This window comes from Aulostomus chinensis, chromosome 15, assembly GCF_037954235.1.
Source record: "Aulostomus chinensis isolate RoL2024-O1b breed Wild chromosome 15, RoL_Achi_v1.0, whole genome shotgun sequence".
NCBI lineage: Eukaryota > Metazoa > Chordata > Actinopteri > Syngnathiformes > Aulostomidae > Aulostomus > Aulostomus chinensis.
In genome coordinates, this window is record NC_141334.1 from 5,839,149 (window position 1) to 5,864,655 (window position 25,507).

General features: G+C 41.9%; 1 protein-coding gene across 3 annotated transcripts in view; it reads right to left on the reverse strand.

Moving 5' to 3' along the window:
* The window catches only part of jade2 (jade family PHD finger 2), a 160,524-nt gene that overhangs the window by 26,015 nt on the left and 109,002 nt on the right, over positions 1–25,507 (reverse strand). For all 3 annotated transcript variants that reach the window (XM_086226383.1, XM_086226382.1, XM_086226381.1), the window contains one exon: positions 2,658–2,775. In XM_086226383.1, the coding sequence (XP_086082509.1) occupies positions 2,658–2,775 (118 nt within the window). The remainder of the gene's footprint in view (positions 1–2,657; positions 2,776–25,507) is intronic.

Below are 25,507 nucleotides of genomic sequence, written 5' to 3' on the forward strand. Positions count from 1 at the left end.
CTGAGAGTTTTTGTTTTCTGTGGGCATGTTCAAGGTTTTTATATATGATTTATAATATTTTCAGGGGTGCTTTGCCTGATCTGGATTATTTTAAGAGTAAATAATCTTATTTCTTTATCCTGATCAAATAGATGGACCAGTCAGTTTGAAATTAAATGCCATTGATCACATCTACATGACATGACCCAACAACAACCCGCGTAGGGAAAATTCCTATATTTTCCAATATAAACATTATTTGTTCCCAAGTGTTCGGCTCGAAATGGGGATGGAAATTTATAACTGTTCAAATAATGAGCTGGGCGCGAACGGTCAGCAACAGTGCAACGGCTCCAGCTAGCAGACAGAGTGGGATCATTTGTTGCTTCTCAACAAGTACATCAAGCCCATCATAAATTCACTCAAATGAATATAATCATTCTAATTCCTTAGTTTAACATGCAATTCATTAGACAAAAGCAATACAAAGCAACTGTGTCCATCAATGTTGCTTGTCTATGTGAACAACCGTCGCAGTACAAAAAAAAAACTCATCTTATTCAAAATCAGGTCAACATTTGTCCCTAACGGTGCAGGTAAGTTACTTGGAGCAGTTCCTCGATGCCACTGGTGAGTTTGTTCTCCAGTCTGGTGGATTTCTGCACGATTTTTCCAGCAAACAATCCAATCAAGCTACCATAGCGGGTGAAACCTAGACAGAAGTCTCTGTATGGATCTTCAAATGACGTCAAAATGCCAATCTGAGTGAAAATAAACACTGTTAGCGAAAGGATTTTTACCCGGTATCAGGAAAAGAACAACAATTTTTGGTGTTCGTCGATCTTCTTAATCTCCAACACATGGAAAAATATGGCTCAGGTTACTAATAATTACTAGAATTCCCCTTTTAGTTTTAAAATGTGTTTGTGAGACTCGAAGGACAACAGGAGAACAAACTGATGGACTAACTGAACTGATGAGACCGCCAAAATGAGGTGGCAGAACAAAGACAGGTGAAATATAAGCCTTGGAGGACATCCCAAATGAGACAGAAAGAACCAGCTGGAAGAGAAATTTGATTAAAGACAAGGATAAAGAGAAATCGAGAGTGAAAAACAAGAGAGCCAGATAACAGAGGCTGAGATACAAGGTGAGGGACACGACAAATCATTACAGTCGACAACCCCATCCTTCACACACACACACACACACACACACACACACACACACACACACACACACACACACACACACACACACACACACACACACACACACTCACACACACTCACACTCTAATCTTTCTGTAGCAGTGTGAATAGATATGGCTGCTTAGTGCCAGCAGCACAGCTCCCACTACCTAATGGCAGCAATCTGCTGAGTCAGGAGCCCTGTGTGTGTGAGTGTGTGTGTGTGTGTGTGTGTGTGTGTGTGTGTGCGTGTGTGTGTGAGCGTGTGTGTGTGTGTGTGTGTGTGTGTGTGCGTGTGTGTTTCTCATTTGTTAGTTTGTCTCAGTGTGTGTTAGTGAGAGGCGTTCATTAAATCTGGTCGAGCGCATATGGGTGTGTGTTATTCCTATGGAATAATCAGCTCTTAACACACAAATGCTCCATGAATTAACGACACAGTGCGTTGCCTCTGGTGTTAACATGACAACAGGTTTCCCTGACATTACCATGACAGCTGCCACTCATATCTGCTGAAACTTAAAGGCATCTTAAACAGCATCCCAACAGGTAAAGGTCACCATCGTTTTATTCGAGCCATACTTTATTGTATTCTCTTTTTCAAGTACTCCCAAACTACTCTGCATCACTTCTTTGTGACCCCAGAATGCAGACATGGTCAGCCAAATCTATTTAGCTTGAAGCTAACTGACATAGATTGAACTAGACGATGCCCTTGAAAGCTTGTAAAGGGACATTTTTGGGCAGTTTTGTCGTTGTTTGTAGTTGGTGGCTGAGGGGCGCCATTACACTGTGGAGGCAGCAGTGAAAAAATTCCCTCTTGAGTTGTAGACACCTAAGTGTGAGTACTAGACAGGTACAAACAATATACCTGCCTGCTACTACACTTGCTACACGCGTATCTTATGTGCATAATTTTATAAAGCAGTAACAAGAAATTTAAATACATTTACAGGTGCTGCTATTTTATGAGACATGACAAGAACAACATAAAATAAATAATTCCGGGGAGAGAACACATGAAACCAAGCTAACAACAGCAGCTTCAGCTCACGCAGCCAGTTTCATCCTCGCTACTCACACAGCAGCTGCATGAAATGCATCAAGGTCAACCACCTGTGCAGAGAGGAAAGGCAATTGAGCTCCATTACAGAGGATGGTGTGCAGCAGTGTTCTTTGCTGTGAAGGTGTCAAGTGTGGCCGACTGTGCAGAAATGATGACGGGCCATTTCCAAAACTGTCCACCCACCACACTCTGCCAACAAGGGTTTGGATGTATCTGCTATGCACTTGAGCTTTCCAAAAAGTACTGTGTGTGTGTGTGTGTGTGTGTGTGTGTGTGTGTGTGTGTGTGTGTTTTGGCAGCCTTGGCTTCAGTGCTGGAGTGGATGAAAGGTAACAGGCTTTACATTGCCATATTGGAGTGGCTTGATGTTCACAAATCAGTACTGAAAGCAGCCTCACATACACGCATTCATCTTCTCCTCCTACCTCCAGCCATGTCCTCTTCCAGGAGTTGTATCTGCAGGTGGAAGATCTTCTCTTGGAGGTCACACAGGGTGTGTTTCATCTTCTCCCTCCGTGTCACCATGTAGCACAGGTTACGCACCTGAAACACACGGCGTCGTCCCGATGAATAACAAACTCTTACAGTAGCATAAGCATACCGACACAGAAACAACATACTCCTGACTTCTGCGGCATTTTTAATGCTCTTTTTTTAAACACGCTTTTATCGCAAGGTTCACCTTGTAGCAGCAGATTTGTTTTACAAACAAGTTCTAGTAGACCTACTGGATACTAAAAAGAATTGTCTGACAAAGAGAGCAACAAGCTGGAGATGAAAGCGGAACATCATGCACTCTCAAAGCCCAGTGATGCCCAGCTTGCTCAAACATGGATAAATGCTGAAACAGTCTTTAGGGGGTGAATGACTTTAAAAAGGAGTGGGAACCACTGATTTAAGATTAAATACTGTTACTTGATCTGTGTAAATGTTCTCTTGAAATAAATGTTACAAACACAGCTTCATTCATGCTGGACACAATTCAGTCGAACACTGCAGTTTGAATGACTCCAGGAAATATGTTTGTTTACGTAACGGCTGGCAAAATTATAAAATCACCTGGATTATGAGTCAGTTTATGTTTATAACCCTAATCCTGATTCCTGACTGCTGCGTATATTCTGTTCCTCTCAATATATGCCGGTGGGAGGAAACCCTGAGCAACGCTTTTATAAAACTGTGGCAGACAATAAAGGTTTACAGCTCTTTAATATCCTCACAGGTGCTGTTGTATGTTAACAGTAAGAGCAACGTTTATGCACAACATTAATACTTAATTGCCTCAGTTTGTTTTTTAAAAGTACAGGACGTCCTGCTGTTTGCGGCTTGTGAAGATTTCCAATCGTGTACAGCTGTGGTTGTACTGCACCTCATATCTGACACACAGTGATGATAATAAAGTAAGTAGGGGGGGGTGGAGGGAGGCGAGGACATGGTGAAACTAATGGAGCCCAAGCCAGAACACTTGGGTCCAGAACTAACAAGCCAGAGAGTGGACCTCTGCCAACTGGATCTCTCATGCTGGTAAATCAGTAATCGTGTCTCAAAACACAATTGTGCATGGGTCTGTGTATATGTGCGTGTGAGTGTGTGTATGTGTGTGTGTGTGTGTGTGTGTGTAAGGGTGTGACAGAGAGACAGGAGATCTGCCGTGGTGCTAATGGTACAAATTGTGTGTGTGTGTATTCAGTGGATTTAGAGGAAGATCAAACAAGTGTATACAGGTGGAGAACACATACAAAGAACATAACTGCTGCTGAGAACACATCATTACATCAGAGTATGGAACTACCTGTCGTCTCTGTTGTGTGTGTGTGTGTGTGTATGGGGGGGTATTTCTTTTCAGTGGTCATGCGGGCTCACTGTTTATCTGCTGGTCTTGATGGATACGTCAGCTTGGCCTATCTGACCCATTCCATCCCCGTTAGAGAGCTCTAGATAAAAATAGCTTCTCAACTGGGACACAATGTGCAGAGTCTGGCTTTGATTAGCACAGCGTGTGTGTGTGTGTGTGTGTGTGTTTATGTGTGTGTATGTATGCAGAACATTTTCAAAAGTAAGTACCTCTACATGGACACATGACAGTGCGGAGCAGGACGCGAGGAGGAGTTATGAGAGCGGAGCAGAGTTTGGACTGGACTTTGTTGAAGTGTTCTGTTTTTGTTTACTTTCTCATTTCTCTTCCCCTCCTTGAACATCTCATGTACGAACTCTTTCTCCTGTAAACTCTGGACATCATTAACGAGCACTGAGCAGCAGCGCACCTACAAATTCTCACATTTCAACTGAATTAAATCAAAAAAAGGAAGAAAATGGTTCCCGAATTGTTGTGTGAAGTAAAACAACCTAAAGTCTTTACTGATTTGAGGGGTTTTAAAGACTAAAATTACGCTGATAACGTTGTCAACCGAGTGTTGTGAAACAGCTTCAGGAAAAAAAAAAACACTAAAAGTTACTGAGAGACTGAGGAGGGGAGGCTCTGTCGACAAAAAAGATCAGCCAGTGTGAAAAAAAATTGATTTACTTTTATTCATGACAAAGTGACTTTTTAAGACAAAATGCACACAAGGATAAACTTATGAGCCACTGGCTGCATTCACGTACACAAACTCTCAACAATTTGCTGCGATCATGCAGCAACACCAGGATCATCCACTCCCTCACACCTCACCATCACTGCGAAAGTTCATTGTCAAGGCTGTCACTTGGATTCCAGTTCCTGGATGGTTCTTTTTCATGTTTCAGCACATTTTCCACTAAGGGCACTTTTATGATAAAAAAAAAAAAGGTCTGCGACTCGGAGATTTACCTCTTAGGAACAGAGTAACAATCTGTACTTCATAGTAACAAAAGAATTTGGCTGATGTCGAAAAGTATAGAAAAACTACTCCTAAATTTTGTTTGCGAGCTAAAAAACCATCTTAGCCAAACAAACGTGGCAGAATATGCACTGCAACTACATACAACAGGCATTTTTCACAGACGAGTACATACCTCAAATTCAGTTAATCTACAAAAAAACAGGAAGAAGAAGTAATTTTGAAAAGGTCAGCGCGGAGAAGAATGTGTATGTTTCTCTAATTGATTCTATTCCTGACTGCAATACTTAATGTTCCCACCTAAATCAAATTTCTACAAGGCAGCAAAGTGTATAAATGAAGTCACCTGAAATGAATTTTTGCACCTTTGGCTCAAAGCGACTCTGACATGTGCTCACTCCGTCTTCCAGAGCCTGCTGCCCTTTACAAACACTCTCCTCCGTCATTCTTTCCTCCTCGCTTTAATCCTCCTCACTCCCTTCTGCGATGAACTGCGCCCCAGTCCAGCAACTCACTTTCTCTTAAACTCCATCCGTCATTCTGTGAGTCTATCCGCTCATTCAAATCTGAGATGATGTGTTGAGGACTCTCAGGTCTCCTTTTCAACAAAAAACATTCAAAAAGCCTCAGTTACTGACAGAAAGCCAATGAACCCAAAGCAAAGCAACCTTTTTACATCTGGTGTGAGGACTGATTGGATGACATTTCACTGTTTTCCTTCTGATAAAGAGATTGTGATGCTGCTTATAAAAGTATCAATATTTTTACAAGTCTTTTTTTATGGGGGGGGGGGTATTTGTCTTTGATAGCGTCACCAGACTGAAGTAAAATTGCAACATAGTGATATAAATTGCAGTATTTTTTTTTTTTTTTTAATCTCAAATTGGACCTGGATTTCATGTTGGAGCTATAAATATGTCCAAAAAAATCGCTGTCCAGACAAGTTAAACCCCAGTTAACAGCCAAGTTACTATTTATGAAAAAGTCAATCCTACGTACTTGAGATCTTCTGCAAGAAGAGGGAGGAATTTTAAACAGTGTATATTAAACTTGACAGGTAATTTGCCTCTTGGCAAGAGAGCCAAAACACCGTGTGAAACTGAAGTAATACAACAAAAACGTCAAAGTTAATGCAATGAGGGACATTTACTGTAATATACAATTAAAATGCATCAATCCTCCCTCCACTGTTAATCCCCCGACAGTTGAACCCACCTCCTCTCTCTCTCTCTCATCCATCCGTGTTACGACAGGTTGGAGATAATCAGCATTACAAGCGTATTAACCCAGCTGAAGTGAGCCGACTCCTCTCAAACCGCACCTTCCATTCCTGCCACACCCCATCCTCCCCCTGCTCGTGTGTTTTATCGCCTCAATCAATGTACACAAACTCGCACATATTGACGAGGCACAAGATATATGCACACATGGGCCTTCGCAGTCACCTGCTGAGTCTCTCTCTCTCTCTCTCACTCCGACACCTTTAACTTCTATACCTGCAGTATTTTGGATTCTATATGAGTATTTTCTCAGATTGCTGAATTCACTGAATTCAAAGCACCTATATTATTCCCCTCTTACAGTTAACTGTTATAATTTTTCGGATGTATTTACTGTATCAACATGAACGCATATTCAATCCAGAGCCAGCAACAGAAATGGAGTTCGCCTCCCATGATAACCTGAAGTAAAAACATCATTGTGGGTGGAGCATGCACACGGAGAGCTGCATGTGTGGTGGCACGTTCAATGAAACCCCTTGTGATGCGTTAAGGGGCATCAAATCAGAACGACTCACTGAATCCTATGACTACGAAGCAAACCAGCCCACATTGAACTGACTAGGTTTTCAGCATGTGTGTTCGTAAGCACATCAGAGACCCAAACACATGTACATGCACAAGCACTGAAAAGCTGAGTTTTTCCACAATATGGCCCCTTTAAGAACTGCATGGAAACATACTGTCACTGAAGAATGTTCCTCTTCCTATTCAGAGGTGGTGAAATTTTGTATTAGCAGCATGTCAGCTAGCTGCAGTTTGTGGCTCCGGGCTGAAAGGCAGGAGTGCATTAGATCTAATCTCCAAACTGAGCTTTAAAATAAAGACCAGAGAGGAAGTGTGTGTGTGTGTGTGTGTGTGTGTGTGTGTGTGTGTGTGCGTGTGTGTGTGTGTGTGTCTGTATGTGTTTGAAGACAACAGCAGCAACATGTGTTTGTATGATGAGGTACGCTTGTGTGATTCTGAGAGGCAAATAGAATGCAAAGAAATAATAACTAAGGTAGAGGGTGAGAAAGAACTTTTTGTCTCAAAGATGAGACAGCATCAAATCTATTGAAATAAAGGTGATAAAAGTCTCTTCTTTACTTCTCCAAAGAACTTCCAGCTGAGATCTATAGTGACGCGACCCCCTCAGCTCTCACTATATTGACTGCAAACCTTTGCTGCTTACTAATGAGCAACATCGACTGTTCACTGGCCCTGGATCACACGGGCAACTGTGAGGAGGCGGCCCACTAAATGATCAGGATTATTGATCTTTAATTGGCCCGATATCACCTCAAACCCGATACGGAGAGCCTGGGTTAATTACTAACAAGAAGAATAATTTAACTGAGGTGTGCACTTAAATGTAAGCAGCTTGTTATTCAAAGAGCTCTGCTGCAACAGCAAATAAACACCATTAATCAATTTGTCACATGTTGCTCAAGTACGTTTAATCGATTGGATACATTGCTGGCGTCAGTCTGTGTTTCTATACACATCTACATTATATCAATGATCAAATAGACCTCTTTAAAAAGTCTGAATCACTCAGTCAAAGCAAATTAAACCCTGCTTTTATCTCAGTGCACCACAGGAAACAGAGACGCTGATTTGTTGGATCAACTGTGGACATTAAAGGTTTTCGATACAACTCAGATATTTGAAAGAAGAAATGAGCCGAGCATTGAAGCCAGTTTAACACAACAATCTGTGTAATTACAACTATGGAGGCCATCATGTGATGCCCCGTAGCCCAAAGACTGAATGGAGGCATTTTTTTGGGAGCTTGCCTCAACTTCCTGTTAATGGTCAAACTACTCCTACTCCTACTCCTACTAGTACTACTACTATTACTACTACTACTGCTACTGATGCTACTGCTACTGAGAATGTAGAGTACTAAATCCCTATGTAGCGACTGGCATAATTTAATTTTCTTTGTACGTCAAAAGTAGTTATCACAAGTCTGCAGTTTATTGTGGCACAAAAGAGAAGATCAGTGATACCAACTGTAAATATGTAACAATTCAGTGTTTAAGAAAGAACCTGTGATTCGATAAAGAAAACAGATTGGAATTATTTATGCCAAAAAAGCTTAAAAATCAGTATCAATAACTCAAATCCCTTTGGCTAAAAAATTGAAATAGGATCCCTTGAGAAATGCTTTTATTTTGACAGGGAGGATTAAGCTGCAAGTGATCCACAGCCCAGCACAAGAAGCATAATACATTAGTTCTCAAATTTCTGTCTGGGCTACCTCTGAGTCAAAAAATGATTTTAAATCCTGATTACTCTTTTATGAAGCACAACATAGTTCAGGGCCAAAATCTATCTCTGGTCTACTTTTGTGTTATGGACCCTCCAGACCCGGCAGATCTTCTGGGATTGGTTTTCTGATAGAACAAAACATGGAGAAATAGCTTTTAGATTTTATGCAACACATCTTCGAACCTCCAGAGGTTCCGAACTTTGTAAAATCAAGGCTACACATTTTCGACTTCATCACAGCAATCTATAAAACATCCTGTAAATTCCTACATTTCATTTTTAGTTTTTTTTTTTTTTTTTTTTTTTTGCTACTCTAATTAATTTCTCCTTGTTATACTTGCAGATCTTGGCAGCAGAAACACAAATATCTACGTTGCGAATCGACCTTCAGATAACAGCAGCAGCTTGAAAACGAGATAGCTGGGTGAAAATCTGGTGTATTCTATGTGTGATGCCCCTCAGACGACCCCAAAACAGATGGTGATTCGATTTCAGCCACTGAGGCCTTAAGTGTTCAACAACACATCTACAAATGGAAAGAGCCGTAGTGTTGCTGACGAACAGAAGTGTGTGGCAGACACATTACAGAGGCCTAGTCATTCTGAAGACAATCCAACCCTGAAATGTTACATATTATACCCCCAAAACTCTGCAGTTGTACTATTCAGCCTCTGTAATTCAAGAATAATGTCAGAACTGGATCTCAAGAGCCTCCTCCATCGCCAGCATGAGCGAAAAATGATGAAAGAAGTTAACGTGCTATTTTGAACCAAGAAGTCATCGTCTATATGTAAGTGAACGATCACACAGGAAGCGGCTGGTGTCACAATTCACTCCCACTTAACAAGTGGCTCCGCTGAGATGAAAGAGGGGAGCGCAGGTTCTTGGTCTTGTTAACATTGCAGACATCAACCGTCTTGCATGCTAGGACAAAATTGTGAATTTCATATGATGGATCAAACCTTCCGTTATGCTTCAGGCACTCGCACGGAATACAAAAACGCCCTGTATGCAAAAAGGGTGACGCCATAAATGATCTGAAACGCCGCTAATCAATAATGATCCTTTCCTTTGTTTGTTGTTTGTCGGGTGCAGATATTTGGTACAAACCAAATCGTATGCAGTTGTTTTTGCCAATATTCTTGACAGCACAGCACATCTAACTTGCATCTGACAACCACACACCAGCCGAGACACGGCACCAGCATCCCCCGGCCTATAGCTGCTGAGTCGTGATGGAAAATGAGTTAATTTAGCTTTTTTTTTTTTTTTTTTAAACCCCCTTTTTTTTTCTCCCCAATTGCACATTTCCAAATCCCCCAGCCAAGCTGTTCTGGTCATTGCCCTGGAGCATCCTACACTACTGCGTGCTTCCACAGTCACACAAGGAATCATCAGCCACATCTTTTCACCTGATGTCAGCACTTTTACCAGGAGGATGTTGGGTGTTATTATGCCATTCCTTCCAGCTCCAGAGGAGGCGCTAGTGCAGTGTCCAAAACATAAACCCTCATCCAGCTTCCCACCTGCAGGCACAGTCAATTGTGTCTGTATGGACACCCAACCAAGCTGGAGACGACATGGAGAACCGAACCAACATGACCCCCCCCCCCCCCCCCCATGTTGGGAGGCAACACAACAGACCACTGCACTATCTGACAGGCTGGACTCACGGTCTCTTAGGTGCTCTTGCACAATGAGTGTCCTTGACAGCAGAGTTATTGTTTACTTTTTTGCAGTATTTACTGTCAGCGTCAACAAGGCTAATCTTATTGGACCTCGCGAAAGAGGTGTGAATGACCCTGGATGTTGTGTTGATAAAAGAATGATAGAAAAGAAAAACAGAGTATGGGTAACTCATGAATATAATATGAGACAGTCTAGATAGGCAAAGATAGATCAATGGGAGGGCAGGTAGACATTCAGAGAGACAGACGGGAAGGCCAACATGAATAAAATAAGAACAGAGAGAGAGAGAGAGAGAGAGAGAGAGAGAGAGAGAGAGAGAGAGGGTGCATAAGCCAGTCTAAAAAGAGAAAGAGTTATCCAAATTACAAGACATGCAAAGGGAAGAATGGATTAAGGGCATAAAAGGAGATAGAGGGATGAGGGAACAGTGACAGGGGGAAGGGCTGAAAGATGGAGGGAGGAGGCAAGGAAGAAAAGTAGGGAACCCAAGGAAAGAAAGAATGAGAAAGTGGGTCAGAGCTGCAGCTGGATGCAGCAGAGTGAAGCTTTGTGAAACCCTCCCTGATGTGCAGTGCACACACACACACACACACACACACACACACACACACACACACACACACAAATCAAGGCTACACATGCACAAACTACATGATTTATTAGCTCCTGCTAGTCAGTCACTGACACTCCAGCCACACCCACACGGGGATCCATGGCAACATCCTTCTCTAATTGGGGCTGTTCAGTTTTTGGCTTCTCTCAGGTATCCAAATTTAATGGGTCTTATACTGTTTTCATACATTTGTGAAACTTTTCACAGCTTTTTTTTTATGTAGGCGTTCATATTATGTGTTACACATATATATCGTGCAAACATACCCACACACGCACACACGTACACGTACACGTACACGTACACACACACACACACACACACACACACACACACACACACACACACACACACACACACACTGACATACCAGCTGGAGGAGGACGATGAGGGAGTCTGGAGCTCTGCCAAAGCAACAAGCTCTAAATAAACTTTGTGACACCCTGCTCTTCTCGATCCTCAACAGTCACATATTACAATTTTCTTTTTCGTGTGCGCTTCTCTCATGCTTCTTTTCCTTTTCGCCTATTTTCACTCACCTTCCTCTCTTTCATCATCCCATTTACATCCATTTCTCATCTTTCATTTCCCTCCTAACTCCCTATTCCTCCACATTATCAAACACTATCCACAGAAAGGCGTAATAGAGCAAAAAAACCAGAGGAAACAAACAACAGACACGGTTTAATTAAAATGAAAGGAGCGTGTGTGCACCCCACACCATGTCTAAGAGCAAATATGTAAAGATCAAATCCTGGTTATGAAAACCTTATTATCCCAAAGCCCTCATCCCTATTGGATTGAGGTTTTATTGGACAAACTGTTTCATGTCGGCAAACAAAACAGGATTTGGGGAGGGATTAATGTGTCTCCAAAATCTCACTTGACAATGTATCCCGACAGCATGGATCGGCTGTCTTGCATGCAGCGTGCATAAGCCCTGACAGGATTAAAGAAGAGACTGGTCGCAGCTTTTGGAAATTTCTAGTCCTTCCTACCGCAGCTCCTTCAGGAATCCCCAGCACTGTACAAGCCAAATAATCTTCTCCTGGTGGCAGCTTGTTATGTGTATCAGCACAATGTTTTCCCACATTTGCAATAAACAAATGAGATTATGACTTTTTGTTAGTCAGATCTGGTCTGAAATCTGCTCTTCCTTTATTTTCCAAGGTGCAGTCGGACCTGTAAGCACACGCTATTTTGCCAAGGTTTCACTCATTTAATCTGTGAAATTGGTAGAAGAGATGGATCATAATCTTACGTGACTGTTGTGTCCATGTCTGCAATTGCAATTTGCATTTCTTTTTTCTTCCTCTGCTTTTCTTTTGGTCTTTAGGGTTTGAAGTGAAAATAAATGATTCCCGATCTACATTAAAAAAAAAAAATAAACTGGTTCATCTTCATGTTGGCTCATCAGTCCAGAGAAGCAATTTTGGTTACTAGGGGTTGTTATACTACCAAGATGCTGTAATTAACGATCAAATCCAGATGTGAAGGGGTTGCAGTAAGAATTTCTAAATGACAAATTCTTGTTCACGAGTTATAAAAAAGATTCCCAAAAAAAGATGTTTACATTTCTGTGACTTCGCTCTCTTGTGACGCTGTATCCTTTTAATGTTCAATTATCTGTAGTATCATGTCCAAGATTCAGACTGTTGTGTTGTATCTTATGGTAATTCATGACAGGGCCAAATCCAGCTTTTACCGAACCGTTAGCCCTATATCTGTGTGCCAGGATGATGGAGGAGCATCCAGTCAGCCTCAGCGGGCGGATGCACAGCACAATCCAGAGGAGCTAATCAGAAAGTTTTCCCACTATGCGACGAGGCTCCAATCACCTCTTCTCTGCAGGTGAAGTCAGCGAGAAAAGTTGCTTGGACTCAAATCGCACTCTGTAACAGGAGAAGTGCTTCACAGTGAGAAGAAAAGCCAAATTGTCTATGTTTTATTGCCCAGCCAGCCAGAGGTAAGTGGCGGCCTGTGCAATGTGTTTGCAGATGCTACAGGGTCCACAGCAGTGAAGCGTTATCCCATAATGGTTTGAGAGGCTGGTTGGGACAACACTGTGTTCAGACCTTCACAGTGAAACTCAGTTAGGGAAGTGATGGATTTTTGGCACTGCGAGGGAATGGGCCCAGCTGAATGTGATCTCTGTAACCTCCCAATTAGATTCAATTTATTCCAAACTGGATATACAGAGTAGAGACAAGGCTCCCTGCTGGAGGTGAGCAGAGGGGGATGCGGTATGTCGGTGGATAGTGTGGTCTCTTCTGGATGTTGTTTGGCACAGAGAGACTTGAAAAGGGAGACTGGACGCCGGTTGGAATGCAGGGGTACAATACTTAAAGAGAAAAACTGTTATTGAAATGGAGGCAAATGCAATTTAACACAAAAAACCCAACAACTGCAAATTCAGGTTACCATAGGAGAGCAGCACATGGAGCTCTCCAACCCTGCAGACATGACTTTCCTCACAAGTCCAGGTCAAGTCTCAAGTCTGATGCCCCCCGCCCTTCAAGTTTAGTAGCTGAGCTAATTTCCCAACATATGTCTCTCTCTCTCTCTCTCTGTGTTTTATTGCAGAGTCAACACTGGGAAACACTCTGAGTGAACACCAAGCTAATTAATCAGGTTCAAGTCCCACAAAGCTTTTAGCAAGCTAACGTATAGCTGATGTAGCTGAGCGTTACTGGTCATATTACCACGTGACAGACAGTTTGATGTGGTCGATCCGACATCTTTTATTTTGTCGTCACAAACGCTGCATATAGCAGTTCTTGTGTTAGCTATTTACATGAATTTGCATGTTTTTCAAGTCAAAGTTATGACAAATGAACACAGGTGTGCTGCAGCTGCTCGCCATGGTTTTGTTGTTGCAGTATCTCTGCGGTTGTGTGCACCGGATGAACTCCTATTGTGTTTCAGATCAACTACAAAATCGCACACATTACAAATGTGCCCAATAACATGCAAAACTAGGTCACTGTTAATTATACATGTCTTACTTTATGCCTCTGTTCTGGCTGAACAAACACTAGTGAAACTAAAACAACGCTCTGCTGCTCACTGCCTGATTGTAATCTGTCACTTTCAGCTAACAGCTATGAGACATGCTCCGAAACACCCCAAATATAAACATTGTGAGCCATCTTCTAGAGGCCTGCTTCAGTAGCTGCGTAGCACTTCATGCTCCAGCAAATGAACACCTGTCTCTAATAAGTGACCAGTCTGTTTGCATTGCGGGTCATAAAACTGCTCACAAAACCAGCAAAACGAGCCTGGGGCAGTTACCATATTATCAAAGCTTGGAATTTAGGTCTTTGATATCATACTGGAAACAGTATGTAGTTCAGTCCTAAATAGATGCGCGTCTGTTGTGAAACAGTTTATGTTTCTGATGTATAAGACAGCCTCCTGTCCTTGCCAGTGAGATCTAAGTTCTTACCTCATGACTGAAACAAATAACACATTAGACTATTAGAAGGAGTTTTATTGAAAAATGCAGTAAATAGAGCAAAAGGGAACATATCGTGTCCACATCCAAATCCAATCAATTCTGTTCTTTGTGTTTTGAATTCTAGAAATTCATCCTTATACAACAAGCTTTGTGTAAGCAGCTCCTGAGTGGCTGCCCACTGAAGTAAGTAAGCAGCCAGTAAAAAGTCCCCCTGTGGTCTGCCTGGTTAATAACTCATTCATGTATAAATATAGGAGCTTGAATCTTTTTGCACTTCTGCATTATGAGCTGCTGTTCAACATGACACTCCTCTGCCAAGTTTGGTGAAAATCTGCCTCGTGATTTTTGCCTTTTTAGTCTTTAATATGACCTCCTTGGCTGAGGGAATGAAATGAAGTAATTGAGAGATGAACCAATGTGCCAGTAGGGAGGTACCAGTCTCGTATTCCCAGTGCAAAACGCAAATGTACACAAAGCATCATTTCGTGCTCAAGTCAAATTAGAATGTCTTTCGCTGACGGAATGCTTTGACTCTCACACGGTGCCTTTTCATCTCATGGACAGGATACTAAAGCGGTTCTACGGTTTGCTATTTGACTTGACGGCACAAACTGACTCTCACAGGCTGTTATTAAATTGGACCTCAGAGGGCGGCGCTTGCCATCGTGGAATATGAAGTGGTATTTTACGGTTGAACTACATCACTGTGATGGCCGCTACCGTATGAGAGACCCTACCTTAAAATATTAAAGACCTGGGTCAACTCGGGGGCCCTTGTATTGCTTTCATTACTTATTAATGCACTGCTATCCGTGTGTAAGGTAGCTCGTAGGCCTATAAGAGTGAGTGTGTGTGTGTGTGTGTGTGTGTGTTGTTGAGTGTCGCACAAAAGCACTGTCATGTTCATGCACGCACACCAACAGAAATGGACCTGTGTGGTAAAATTAAACACACAAAAAGAATAGATGCACACACAACGCTACAGCATGCATATACAGTAGTACAACATATAATACTTAAGTGTGTGTACAAGACCCTGGACAAGTGTGGATAAGTGTGCCCGTGTTTCATGTAAGAGTGTGACTCAGTGTCCATGTGATCCAGCAGCGAGGTGCGCTTGCATGCACTTGTTTGTTAGATTGCATGAGGTCACATGTGCTCAGTGGCAGGTGGTGAGTGCCGCCATGCTGCTCCTATTGTCTTATCAAAGTGATGTGAATTTAAGGTTTGACTTCCAGTGAATTATTTATCTCCACAGAGACCTTGGCAACTGTACGGGCCAAGGGTCTGCAAACATATACGATATATATATATATATATATATATATATATATATATATATATATATATATATATATATATATATATATATATATATATATATATATATATATACACACACACACACACATATATATATATATATATACACACACACGTGCGCACGCACGCGCACACACACACACATATATGTTTGCACACACTGCTGCCCAGAATTATACAGCTGAAGCCACTATAAATATTTATATCTCTGCCTCATATTTATTTCATCCAACAGAGCTCATATCAGAGGGGCAGTGGGACGGTGGGGATATCAGACAGAGAAAGAGGGAGGGAGGATGATCTGATAGAGAGAGAAAGATGAGGGGTAAAGGAGGTATTCCAGATTTACAAATGAGAATAAGGAAACAGGTGATAAAACAGAGGAATTTGACGTGCTAAGAACACATAAATAACTCCACTGGCATACTTCAGCCGAGGAGGCTGAGTAAACATGAACATCGCATCATCGACGTCTGTTCAAAAAATTTCCAAAATACAATCCATGCTACCTTCGGGACCTTCACTGAATTCAAATACGTTCAAAAATTACAGAAATATTAATCATTCGATCAAAAATAAGAATCAAACATTTCATGTGGATTGGCCAGAAAATGTCATTTCTAAGATCCAGGATCAACACTTTGATCCAGATCACTTGCTCCTTGTCATAACTCCAGTATCTTTCCACCAAATATCATCAAAATCTTTCTATTACTTTTTGAGGATTCCTGCAGACACACACGTGCTGGTGATCAAATTACGACATGGGGGGGTAAAAATGTTGTCATGATTGTAATGAACCTGGGATCGTCTTCTTGTCGTTTTGGGTCAAAATAATTGATGGGGGATAAAGGGTAGTTTAATGAATCCAATAGTGACAAAGACAAAAAGTTCTGCAACCCCAAAATGGCTACATGGTCCAGGTCCTGAGATCATTGTTACTGTAGCATCGACAAAAACAGAGACCTGTTATCAAAGTCCATCCACTAAATGTTTGCCCCCATCAGTAATTTTGAACCAGAAACATGGGAAAAGAGGGTCCAGGTTGAAAACAGGGTCATTTTCATCAAAAATTAGGTATGGAAGAACAGATACAAACATCCTAACAAAAATGTTCACAAAGATAAAAGCAGGAGGTGGTCAGGAACGTCAATGTTGATACAAACGAGGAGTCTGAATCGACAACGCGGTGGTAGCACAGTTAGCAGGCACAAATGAAACAATGTGACTTAGTCTTTCCTCGTGGTTAAAAAACAAAAACAAAAAAGACTTTTGGCTTTTTAGTTCTAGCAGCCAGGTGGGAAGTGTCGAGTAAAATATCACACAAAGTAGTAGCACAAACAAAAACTTCCATGTTGCTCCCTGCAAGTCATGCTGTATATCCCTCTCGGGAAGGGAGGAGCTTTCGCAGTCCTGTTGCTCAGGAGCTGAGCTGGTGGCGGCAGCAGCAGATGTGGTGCCTGTGTATAAGTTTGTAAGTAATTATGGTCTTATTTATTGGGCATTGGTGGCAAATTATTATTAGTTTCTTCTAAACTTAATTAAAGTTGGCTTTTACGGAGCGGGTGCCAGTATGCGGTATACAAATATACAGTATGTATCTGGAAGCTCTAATATTTTCATTTTTAAAGGTTTTGTGTGGGTTGAAAACAACTCATATTTTCCATGGGTGGCTTTTTTTCTTTTTTCATTTTTCAAATTTCAAATTTCATCAGCACCACAAAAGTTTGCGGTTCCAAAACAATACCAACACTCACTGAGCCTCGACATGACCTGGGAGGTCTCTACAGACCCTCCAGACTTTGCTTGCTCAAGAAAAAAAAAAATCATTAAATCAAATGTCAATGAATTTCCCGCAGTTATAGAGACACCTATGTCTATATCAAATCTGTTAAAAAACACACGGCAGCCCTGATGTTTTTATTCTAACTAATTTGTAAAATTTACCGTGAAAAAGAAACCTCACAATATCAAATGTGCTGATAAATCACCCTGGATTAGACTCTGAATGAGCTCAGACACGGCAGCTGACGTAATATTTTTGATCATTCCCCAAGAGCTCAAACTCCATATCCCATCAAAGTTTTTAATGTGTAGAAGTCTCTCCGGAGTAGTACGACCAGAGAGCTCATAAACTGCAGACTACTTCTGGTCAGTTTGGGAGCAGGCCAACCACAATTCCTAGGTCCTTCCTAAATCTACAAATGGGACCTGCACGGCTGGTTAAACACTTAAAGTGGCGGTTGAATGTTGAGATGTAACAGTAACCGTTGCTGGTGGGCAGAAGAGGCCCCTCTCTTGGATCTCTCTTCGTACCTTGAAGCATCTTGGAAACAGACAGCGGCCTTAGAAGAGGGATTGTGTGTAGTGAGCAAGTATTAGGTTTGGAGCAGAGTGGTGTGTTGGGAGCCAGATTGACGTGGATCCAACAGGGTGGGTCTGTCTGCTGCATGACTCGGCCCGTCTGGCCTGCAGCTAGTAACCCCCTTATAGCTGTGTGTAGGTGTAAGTGTGTGTGCAAGAAAGCAATGCATGTGTGCATGCCTTTGTCTGTATGAAAAAAGGAGCAATGAATGAGTTGTACAGTATGTGGGGCATGGACATGTTACTGCAAGTTAACATTAGTGTGTGTGTGTGTGTGTGTGTTTTGTGTTTATGAAAGTAAGAAACAGGGATCGTAACCGAGTAGGCAGAGTTGGTGCATGACCCCGTCCTCTCCCTGACCCTAACTGTCGTGCTGGATGATGCTCAGGGGTGGGAGGGTGTGGTGGGGAGCTGGAATGTAATGACAAGAAATGAATAAGAAGGCATTGCTCTCTACCTGCATCTCCTGTCCCGTCTCTCTCCCTCTCTCCTCAGTGGGTTTAAATGCAAAGTTGCAGTATAGCTCAATTACGCCATTTAATTGGATTGCCATCACTGTCCCAGCTCACATGAGCGAATAAATCGATTTATTCAGTGGGGTGTGTCCGCCTCTGGAGGGGTAGGGGGCATTATGCCCATTTACAGCTGGTTGCAATCAGGGTTTTCTCCTGGTTCACCTTTTGCATCACATTCCAAACAGGTTAGCGAGCAAGTGGCGACCTTGTAGGAGGGCGGACTTAAAAACTCAAAGAGGATGAATGGACAACTCCTTCGGCTGAGACAAAATAAAGCTTGTCTCCTCATCTGTCCAGAAACACCTTGTTTTCAAAAGTGGTTGCTGTTATGATATATTCTCGACTCCCAGGTTAGATAACGCCACGGGAGGGACAGGACATGCAAAGAACACCAGACCAGTTTGGGGCCAACTGCAGCGAATACTGTGCGTGCTGGAGAATTTGATTCCTAAACGTATTATCAAGTAATTTTAGACCCACTTTGAAAAGTACAATTCCAGTAAGAGCAATGTTGTTTTGATGTATCCATGTATGTATGCAAGTCCATCAGGCTGAATATGACGATTTTATGGGAAGATATTTGAGCTTGGGAAGGAGCTGCGTGCAGAAAGAAAAGTCCAAACAAATATGCAAACAATCTCATCCATGCTGCAAGGCTGCATTTTCTGTAGTTGAGGCACTGGTCAAAGTCATGTGTAATAAGATTAACACTGATGTTTGAGGTCTTTTTTGGCAATTTTGTTCCCAAAATTACTTGGAATACTCAGTGTGGAGGAGCTTTGTCAATAAAATAATCCTGATAGTGTGGCTATCTCAGTGTGGGCTTCAAGACCATCAGCAGGCCTGCCATACAAACTAAGGTTTGAGGATTTAGGGAACATTTACCACGTAGACAGAGAGAGAGTCTAACAACGAAATGCTTTGGAGGTGGATTGAAGTAAGCAGACCCTGAGAATTTGTAGCTTGACCCACATCGGGAAAGAAGTCACCGTATTACAACCTCTGCTGCTTTGAGTTTGACCATTTGGTTTCAATTTTGAATCTGCCAACTTAGTGGACGGGCAAAACTAAATCACTGGGGCTCACCCTCTCAGTAAAAGGTGGAATGTACAGGGAGCAAGGAGCTCTAAGATGTCAAACAACTGAATTTGAACCATGACAGACCAGAATTAAGTTATACACATTACTCATATATAAATGATTGACTTTAATTCATGAGAAGGGAATGGGTGGAGAAAGAGAATTCCAAGGGTTTTTGGTCAGTAATTGAAGAGACACTGTCCACATCATACTTAGTCCCGGGTCTGATAATCACAGTTTTTTGCCAGCGTGAAATGGGGACCGAGGTTGTGATAAAAAAGGAGGGTTGAAACCATTTAGCACCTTAAAAAGAATTATCAGGATTTTAAAATCTCTAACAGGTAGTCAGCACATGGGAGCCGAGAGTGAGAGCGATTCTTCGTGCCTGTGTTGTGGGCAACTGGACTTGTTTCAACACTTAAAAGTTACACTGAGGATATTCACTGACAGTGGGAGTAATACAAAGATTTGTTGCTGTGTTTATGACGAGTTGGAGACGGGATAAACGCGACTGATTGATAACCAAGTGTAAAAAGTTCAATTCTGCTCGAGGTGGGACGATACGAAGGCACCGCTGACTTTCTCCAGGTCAGCCGTATAAAGAATTGGTCAGCGTTTGAAGATGATTCAGAGCTGCATAAAACTTAATTTAACTACATGTTTTATTTGCTTGTCAAATTTCAATTCTGAATCAAATATGACTCCAAGATGTTTTACTTGGGGTTGAAGAGGGAGAATTTACTGTTCAAGATGAGGAAAAAAAATAATGCTGGTCAGATGGTATGGTCCAAATAAAATAACTTTGGTTTTATTCTCGTTGAGCTGGAGAGAGTCTGCAGCCATCCTGAAGACAGTTATTGAGGTCAGTGAGTTTTGTTGGTTTTCTTTTTTTATTTTTTTTATTTTATTAAACCCCAGGGGGAAATAGATCTGAGAATTGTCTGGATTAAATTGGAAAGAAATGTTGTTGTTTTTCACAACATGGTCTAGCGGATGCAAATAAAAGAAGGCGAGAACTGGACCAAGTACGGAACCTTGAGGGACACCAGTGTGCATGGGAACTAAGAAGATGGATCACCCATAAAGGAGGGATCCTTGGGTTATTTAATGGGCACTTCTGTATAGATTATGTCAATCAAGAGTGCATTTTTAGCATTTAGCATTAGTGATTTCAGTGGATATACCACACCCTTTTATACTAACTCAATTATAACTGTGCTTTATCATTTTGGTTTATCACAGCCTGTTGACTGTTCTGCAAATTTGCATTTTGTACTTTTTTGGTCAAGTTTAAACATTTCTGAAAAATATTTGCTGTTTTTACAATTTTATAAATAGGTTTTTAACCCCCCCCCCCCCCCCCCCCAAAAAAAAGTGAAACTGAGCTTTGTTTCCGCTTGAAAAGTCAGAGGTTGGAATCAGGAGAGTTTTGCAGACTGATTTCTGCATCCATCCATCCATCCATCATCTGTTTTTCATATCGCTGATCCGTTAAGGGTCATGGGTGGCTAAAGCCTATCCCAGCTGACATTGAGCGAGAGGTGGGGTTCACCCTGGACGGGTCACCAGTCCATTTCAAGGCTGATTTCTACATTATGAGCAAAAATAAATTTCAAACAAATCATGAGAATAAGCTTTGTATAAACTTTAGAACATCATCAATTAGTTAGTACAGCACACAAAGGCCAGAACCATAAAACGTGACAAATAACAATAAAGTTGTTGTCAATAAAGTCTGTAGAGCCTGCTTTTCTTGAATGATTGTAGAAAAGACTTCGATAGGAAATAAATCTTCGGGAAAGACCCCATGAGTTGTTTTTTTTTCCAAAGTTGTTTCCAACTTCAGTGTTCTGTTAAAAAGAAATAATTGAAATAGAGAGAAACTGGAGAAGTTGGAAGATTTCTTTTGTGGGTTATGTGGATCTTCCACTTGGCATTCATGAGCCGTGAGTCAATAAAGGGCCCCAAAACTGCACCACAAACATGGATATTGGCAGTCGGTGATAATAAAGATATTTCTCATGAAAAGCAGGTTTCTGCCAAGTAACTTTCTTAGCTTCTTCTGATGAGGAAACTTTGACTCTTTTACCTTCTCCTGGCCAGATTTTTACTGCAATATAACACCAGCAATCTTCTGGCCATGCTTGTGAGTATTACCCCCTCATTCTTCACTTCTCAACCTCCTCTCTGCTCTTTTCAAACAACAGACCCCTGAGAAAAACAAACTGGAACTGGAACCTGTCGTCAAGGAAAACTACAAATGAGTTAGTCACGGCACAGATAACAGTCCTCAACCACCATGGCTGCTTCCAAACCTGCAGCTACAAGATCAGGGCCTTTACTGACTTTGGCTCTCCCTAGCAGATTGTAGCAAAAATCCAAATCCCTACTTTGTAATTTTTCTATTTTTTGCCATATTCAGATACCATTTCTCTCTCTACATCCCTCCGCCCTCCCTGCATATGAGTGTTTAATAGGAAAAGACATTCGTTGCATTTGAATATCGAGGAAATTTTAAGTGAACTCTTGGAAATGTTGCAAAAGAGGAAATGTGTATTAGGCACTTGTCCGTCAACTGGTTTGGAGGTAAAAGATGGTGGTGGTCTCGGCAGTGCTATGCATGGCTGTGACAAACGCAGTGGATGAAGAGGTTGCAAACCCCAGAACTAGTTGTCTAGAGCAACAATCTACCGGTGAAAACTTGAGAAAGGGAAAGGGTCTTGATGAATAATGTGGTCTCGTCTTTGGTCCACATAAACCTGTCGCTGCCATATTTTCACTGTATGTTTTCTGTTTGGGAATCAGTCAAATTAGTTAAAGATTCACTATGTCAAAGGTTATGTAAAAAAAAAAAAACAACAGCTTTCCACCTTCAGTTTTGCACATTTACTATTTTTCCAAAAAGGCAGAACCACCTGAAGTGGGCACAACATTTTTTAGGGGGGAAATTGAGGCTGTTTCCATCAACTTTTTTGAAAATCATGTCAATGGGAACAAGACTGCTGTTAAACATTAATCTACAGTTCTCACCAAACTTTCCCCGACTCCTAAGTAGACTGTTCTGTTCTTTTCTGCGGGCCGGGTCCTGGATGTGGAACTGTTGACCTTCTGGGCTGCCAAGTCTTCACTGTGAGAGGGCGAGGGCGAACAGAGGGCAGGGCACAGAACAGCTCTGTGTCATCAGACATTTGGCTGGAGAACTGATGTAATGACGGGAGGGAAAAGACAACTTGCCATTGTTTAGCTCAAGGGGATACAAATGTAAAAACATATGAGAGGAAATGAGCAAGGAAAAAGGATTCTTCCACACCTGCGTTTGCTCCACCAGCCCCTGCTCTGCCCCAGGCTGAGCCCTGGTCGTATCCGCTCATCATCCACCTCCTCTGTAGGCTCCATCCCCCTTTTCTCCAGCCTTTAGCTCTCTCCTTAAACTTGAAAATCCTTATAGTCCTGCTCATTTTCATGTGTGCTTCCACTGCCTGAGCCTCCACCCAGCAGACATCCTCTTCTCTGACAGTGACCTATTTTCACCCAGCTCCAATTCTCCCTGTTCTCCTCAACCTCAGCTAGTTTCCCCAGCCAAAAAATTGATAAATCTCTCTGACCTTTTCCTCTTGGACTTCACTTCATCCTCTCTTTCTCCAAAATCCTGCCACCTCTCCTGACTTACATTTATTGAATAGTTCCCTGTGGAGGATCCAGAGCCATGAAATACATCAATTATCTTGATAATTTGCTACACTAGCTTTTGAGACCATTTGAAAACAAGTCTAAGTGCCAAAACTACTGATAACTGTTCATTTTAAATGTGAATTATATTAATTCTGTAACATATTCAGTTCTACTACTTCCATATTTCTATGGATTCATTATAGTTTTAACAGCAAGTCAGGGTCACGGCAATGTGAGCTATAGTTCATAGCATATTGGCTTTCCGTGATTTGTTGGAGGGTAATGCAGACTTTCCTAGCCGCTGCAGCAATCAACGCTGATGACTTCATCAATACAAGCAGTTGCTAACTTTATGCAACAAACACACACACACACACACACACACACACACACACACACACACACACGCACACACACACACACAGTGCACATTTACCCTGATTTAGAAAATACCACACAAGCCAGACAGAAAAAAAAAGAAAACACACTGAAGCGACAGTTAGCAGCCCCAACTTTACGCCATCCAATCACAGTGCCACACATTGCTAAGACATGTTACATGCTGATTGGACGAGTGATGCGGGGGCAAAGGGGCGGAGGGACAGCACTCAGGAGAGGAGTAGAGAAATGGAGAAAGCTCACCGGTGCATTAGGGACAGCGCGGTGCAATTCGTTCCATTGGCAGCACTTCAAAGAGGAAGAGGAGGGGGATAATCCAACCCAACATTAGCCCCCAGAATCTTCCACACCACCAACATGCACACACACACACACACACATTGCTTCACCAAAGCAGCGGGGTTTGGTCGTGAGGTCTGATTGGGTTGGGGACTGGGGATGACGGGATGGAAGGATGGAGGGGATTTTTCAATTTGCCAGCAAATCAGAGATGATTGGAATACTCTCTTGTGCACGGATACACACACTTGCCCTCTCACACACACAAACACAATGCTACACGCACAAAACATTTCCATCTCTACAGAATAGACCTCACACTCGAGCCCAGAGAGGGAAAAGGAACAACAGGTATTTATAAAGAAACGCAGAATAGAGCTATAATTTAGGGGTCCAGGTTTCAAATATGGGTGGCTGTGTCTCTCCTACAGGTGGTAAATGTGATCTGGGGAAAGAAAAGCAAGGAGTGCCAAAGAAGGCAAGAGAAGGAGACGGATGGAGAAGAAAGGAGCTTGTATATTGACTGCCACTACCATCAGTAGCAGTGAGTTGTCAACACTTGCTCAGCCGATACGTGACCAATTGATGATCAATCCTCCTCAGCGGCAACCTGCCAGGGTTAAACCTAATCAATCCTGTTTTCTCCTGTCAGACCTTCCAGCCATGTTAAAGAGGGATACCTCTCGGTTCAGAGCAGCCACAGCTTCTCCGTTTAAATCACCTCTTGAACGTGGAAAAACATATCGTCACTTCACACTTTCCAGAGCTCTCCGGCACAAACGCAAAATTCCGGTGAAAATGCAAACTAAATTCTTACAGGATATCTCTTCTAACAGCAGGATGAGTACATAGAAATGTTGTAAAAAATACTCACGAAATAACGCCACTTCAGCTACAGCGGCGTGATGATGATATGAAAAATTTGACAAATCAAACCCATGAATTGCTGGTTTCATTTCCAAATAATACTGAACGGACAAAGTTATCCTATCATATCTTTATGCTGTGGAGGTTTTACCTCATAGTTACATAATGTTCTGAATTAATAGTCAAAATTCCATCCATAAAATTCTCTGTATCTGTCATTGTCAGTAGTTCTTTTTACATACTTACAGAACAACAAAAACCCCATTGTTATTTTCTCATCTTCCATTGTCTCTACTGATATTGTTGGTATAAACCATGTAAACCTTTAAGATTTGAAGTGGTACAGTCCACTCCTGCAAGACATTAACAATGGACAGTCCCGAGGAGAGGAGTCAAGAGACTGACTGACAGATGGGGGGGTTAGCAAGGCCAGTAACAATCAATAAATTGGGACCACTGGGCACCACTGTGGCACGACCACAAAAACACAGTTTGAAAAGGATCAAATACCTCCACAGTTTTTTCTTTGACACAAAAAAAACCTTTAATTTCATAATTCTTTGTCCACTCTCAGACCAAGTGACACAAATACAGTAACAACAACACACACAGGTAGATGACTCACCACCTTACAAATGTTAAAACCCACTTGTTGAGGAGAGTCC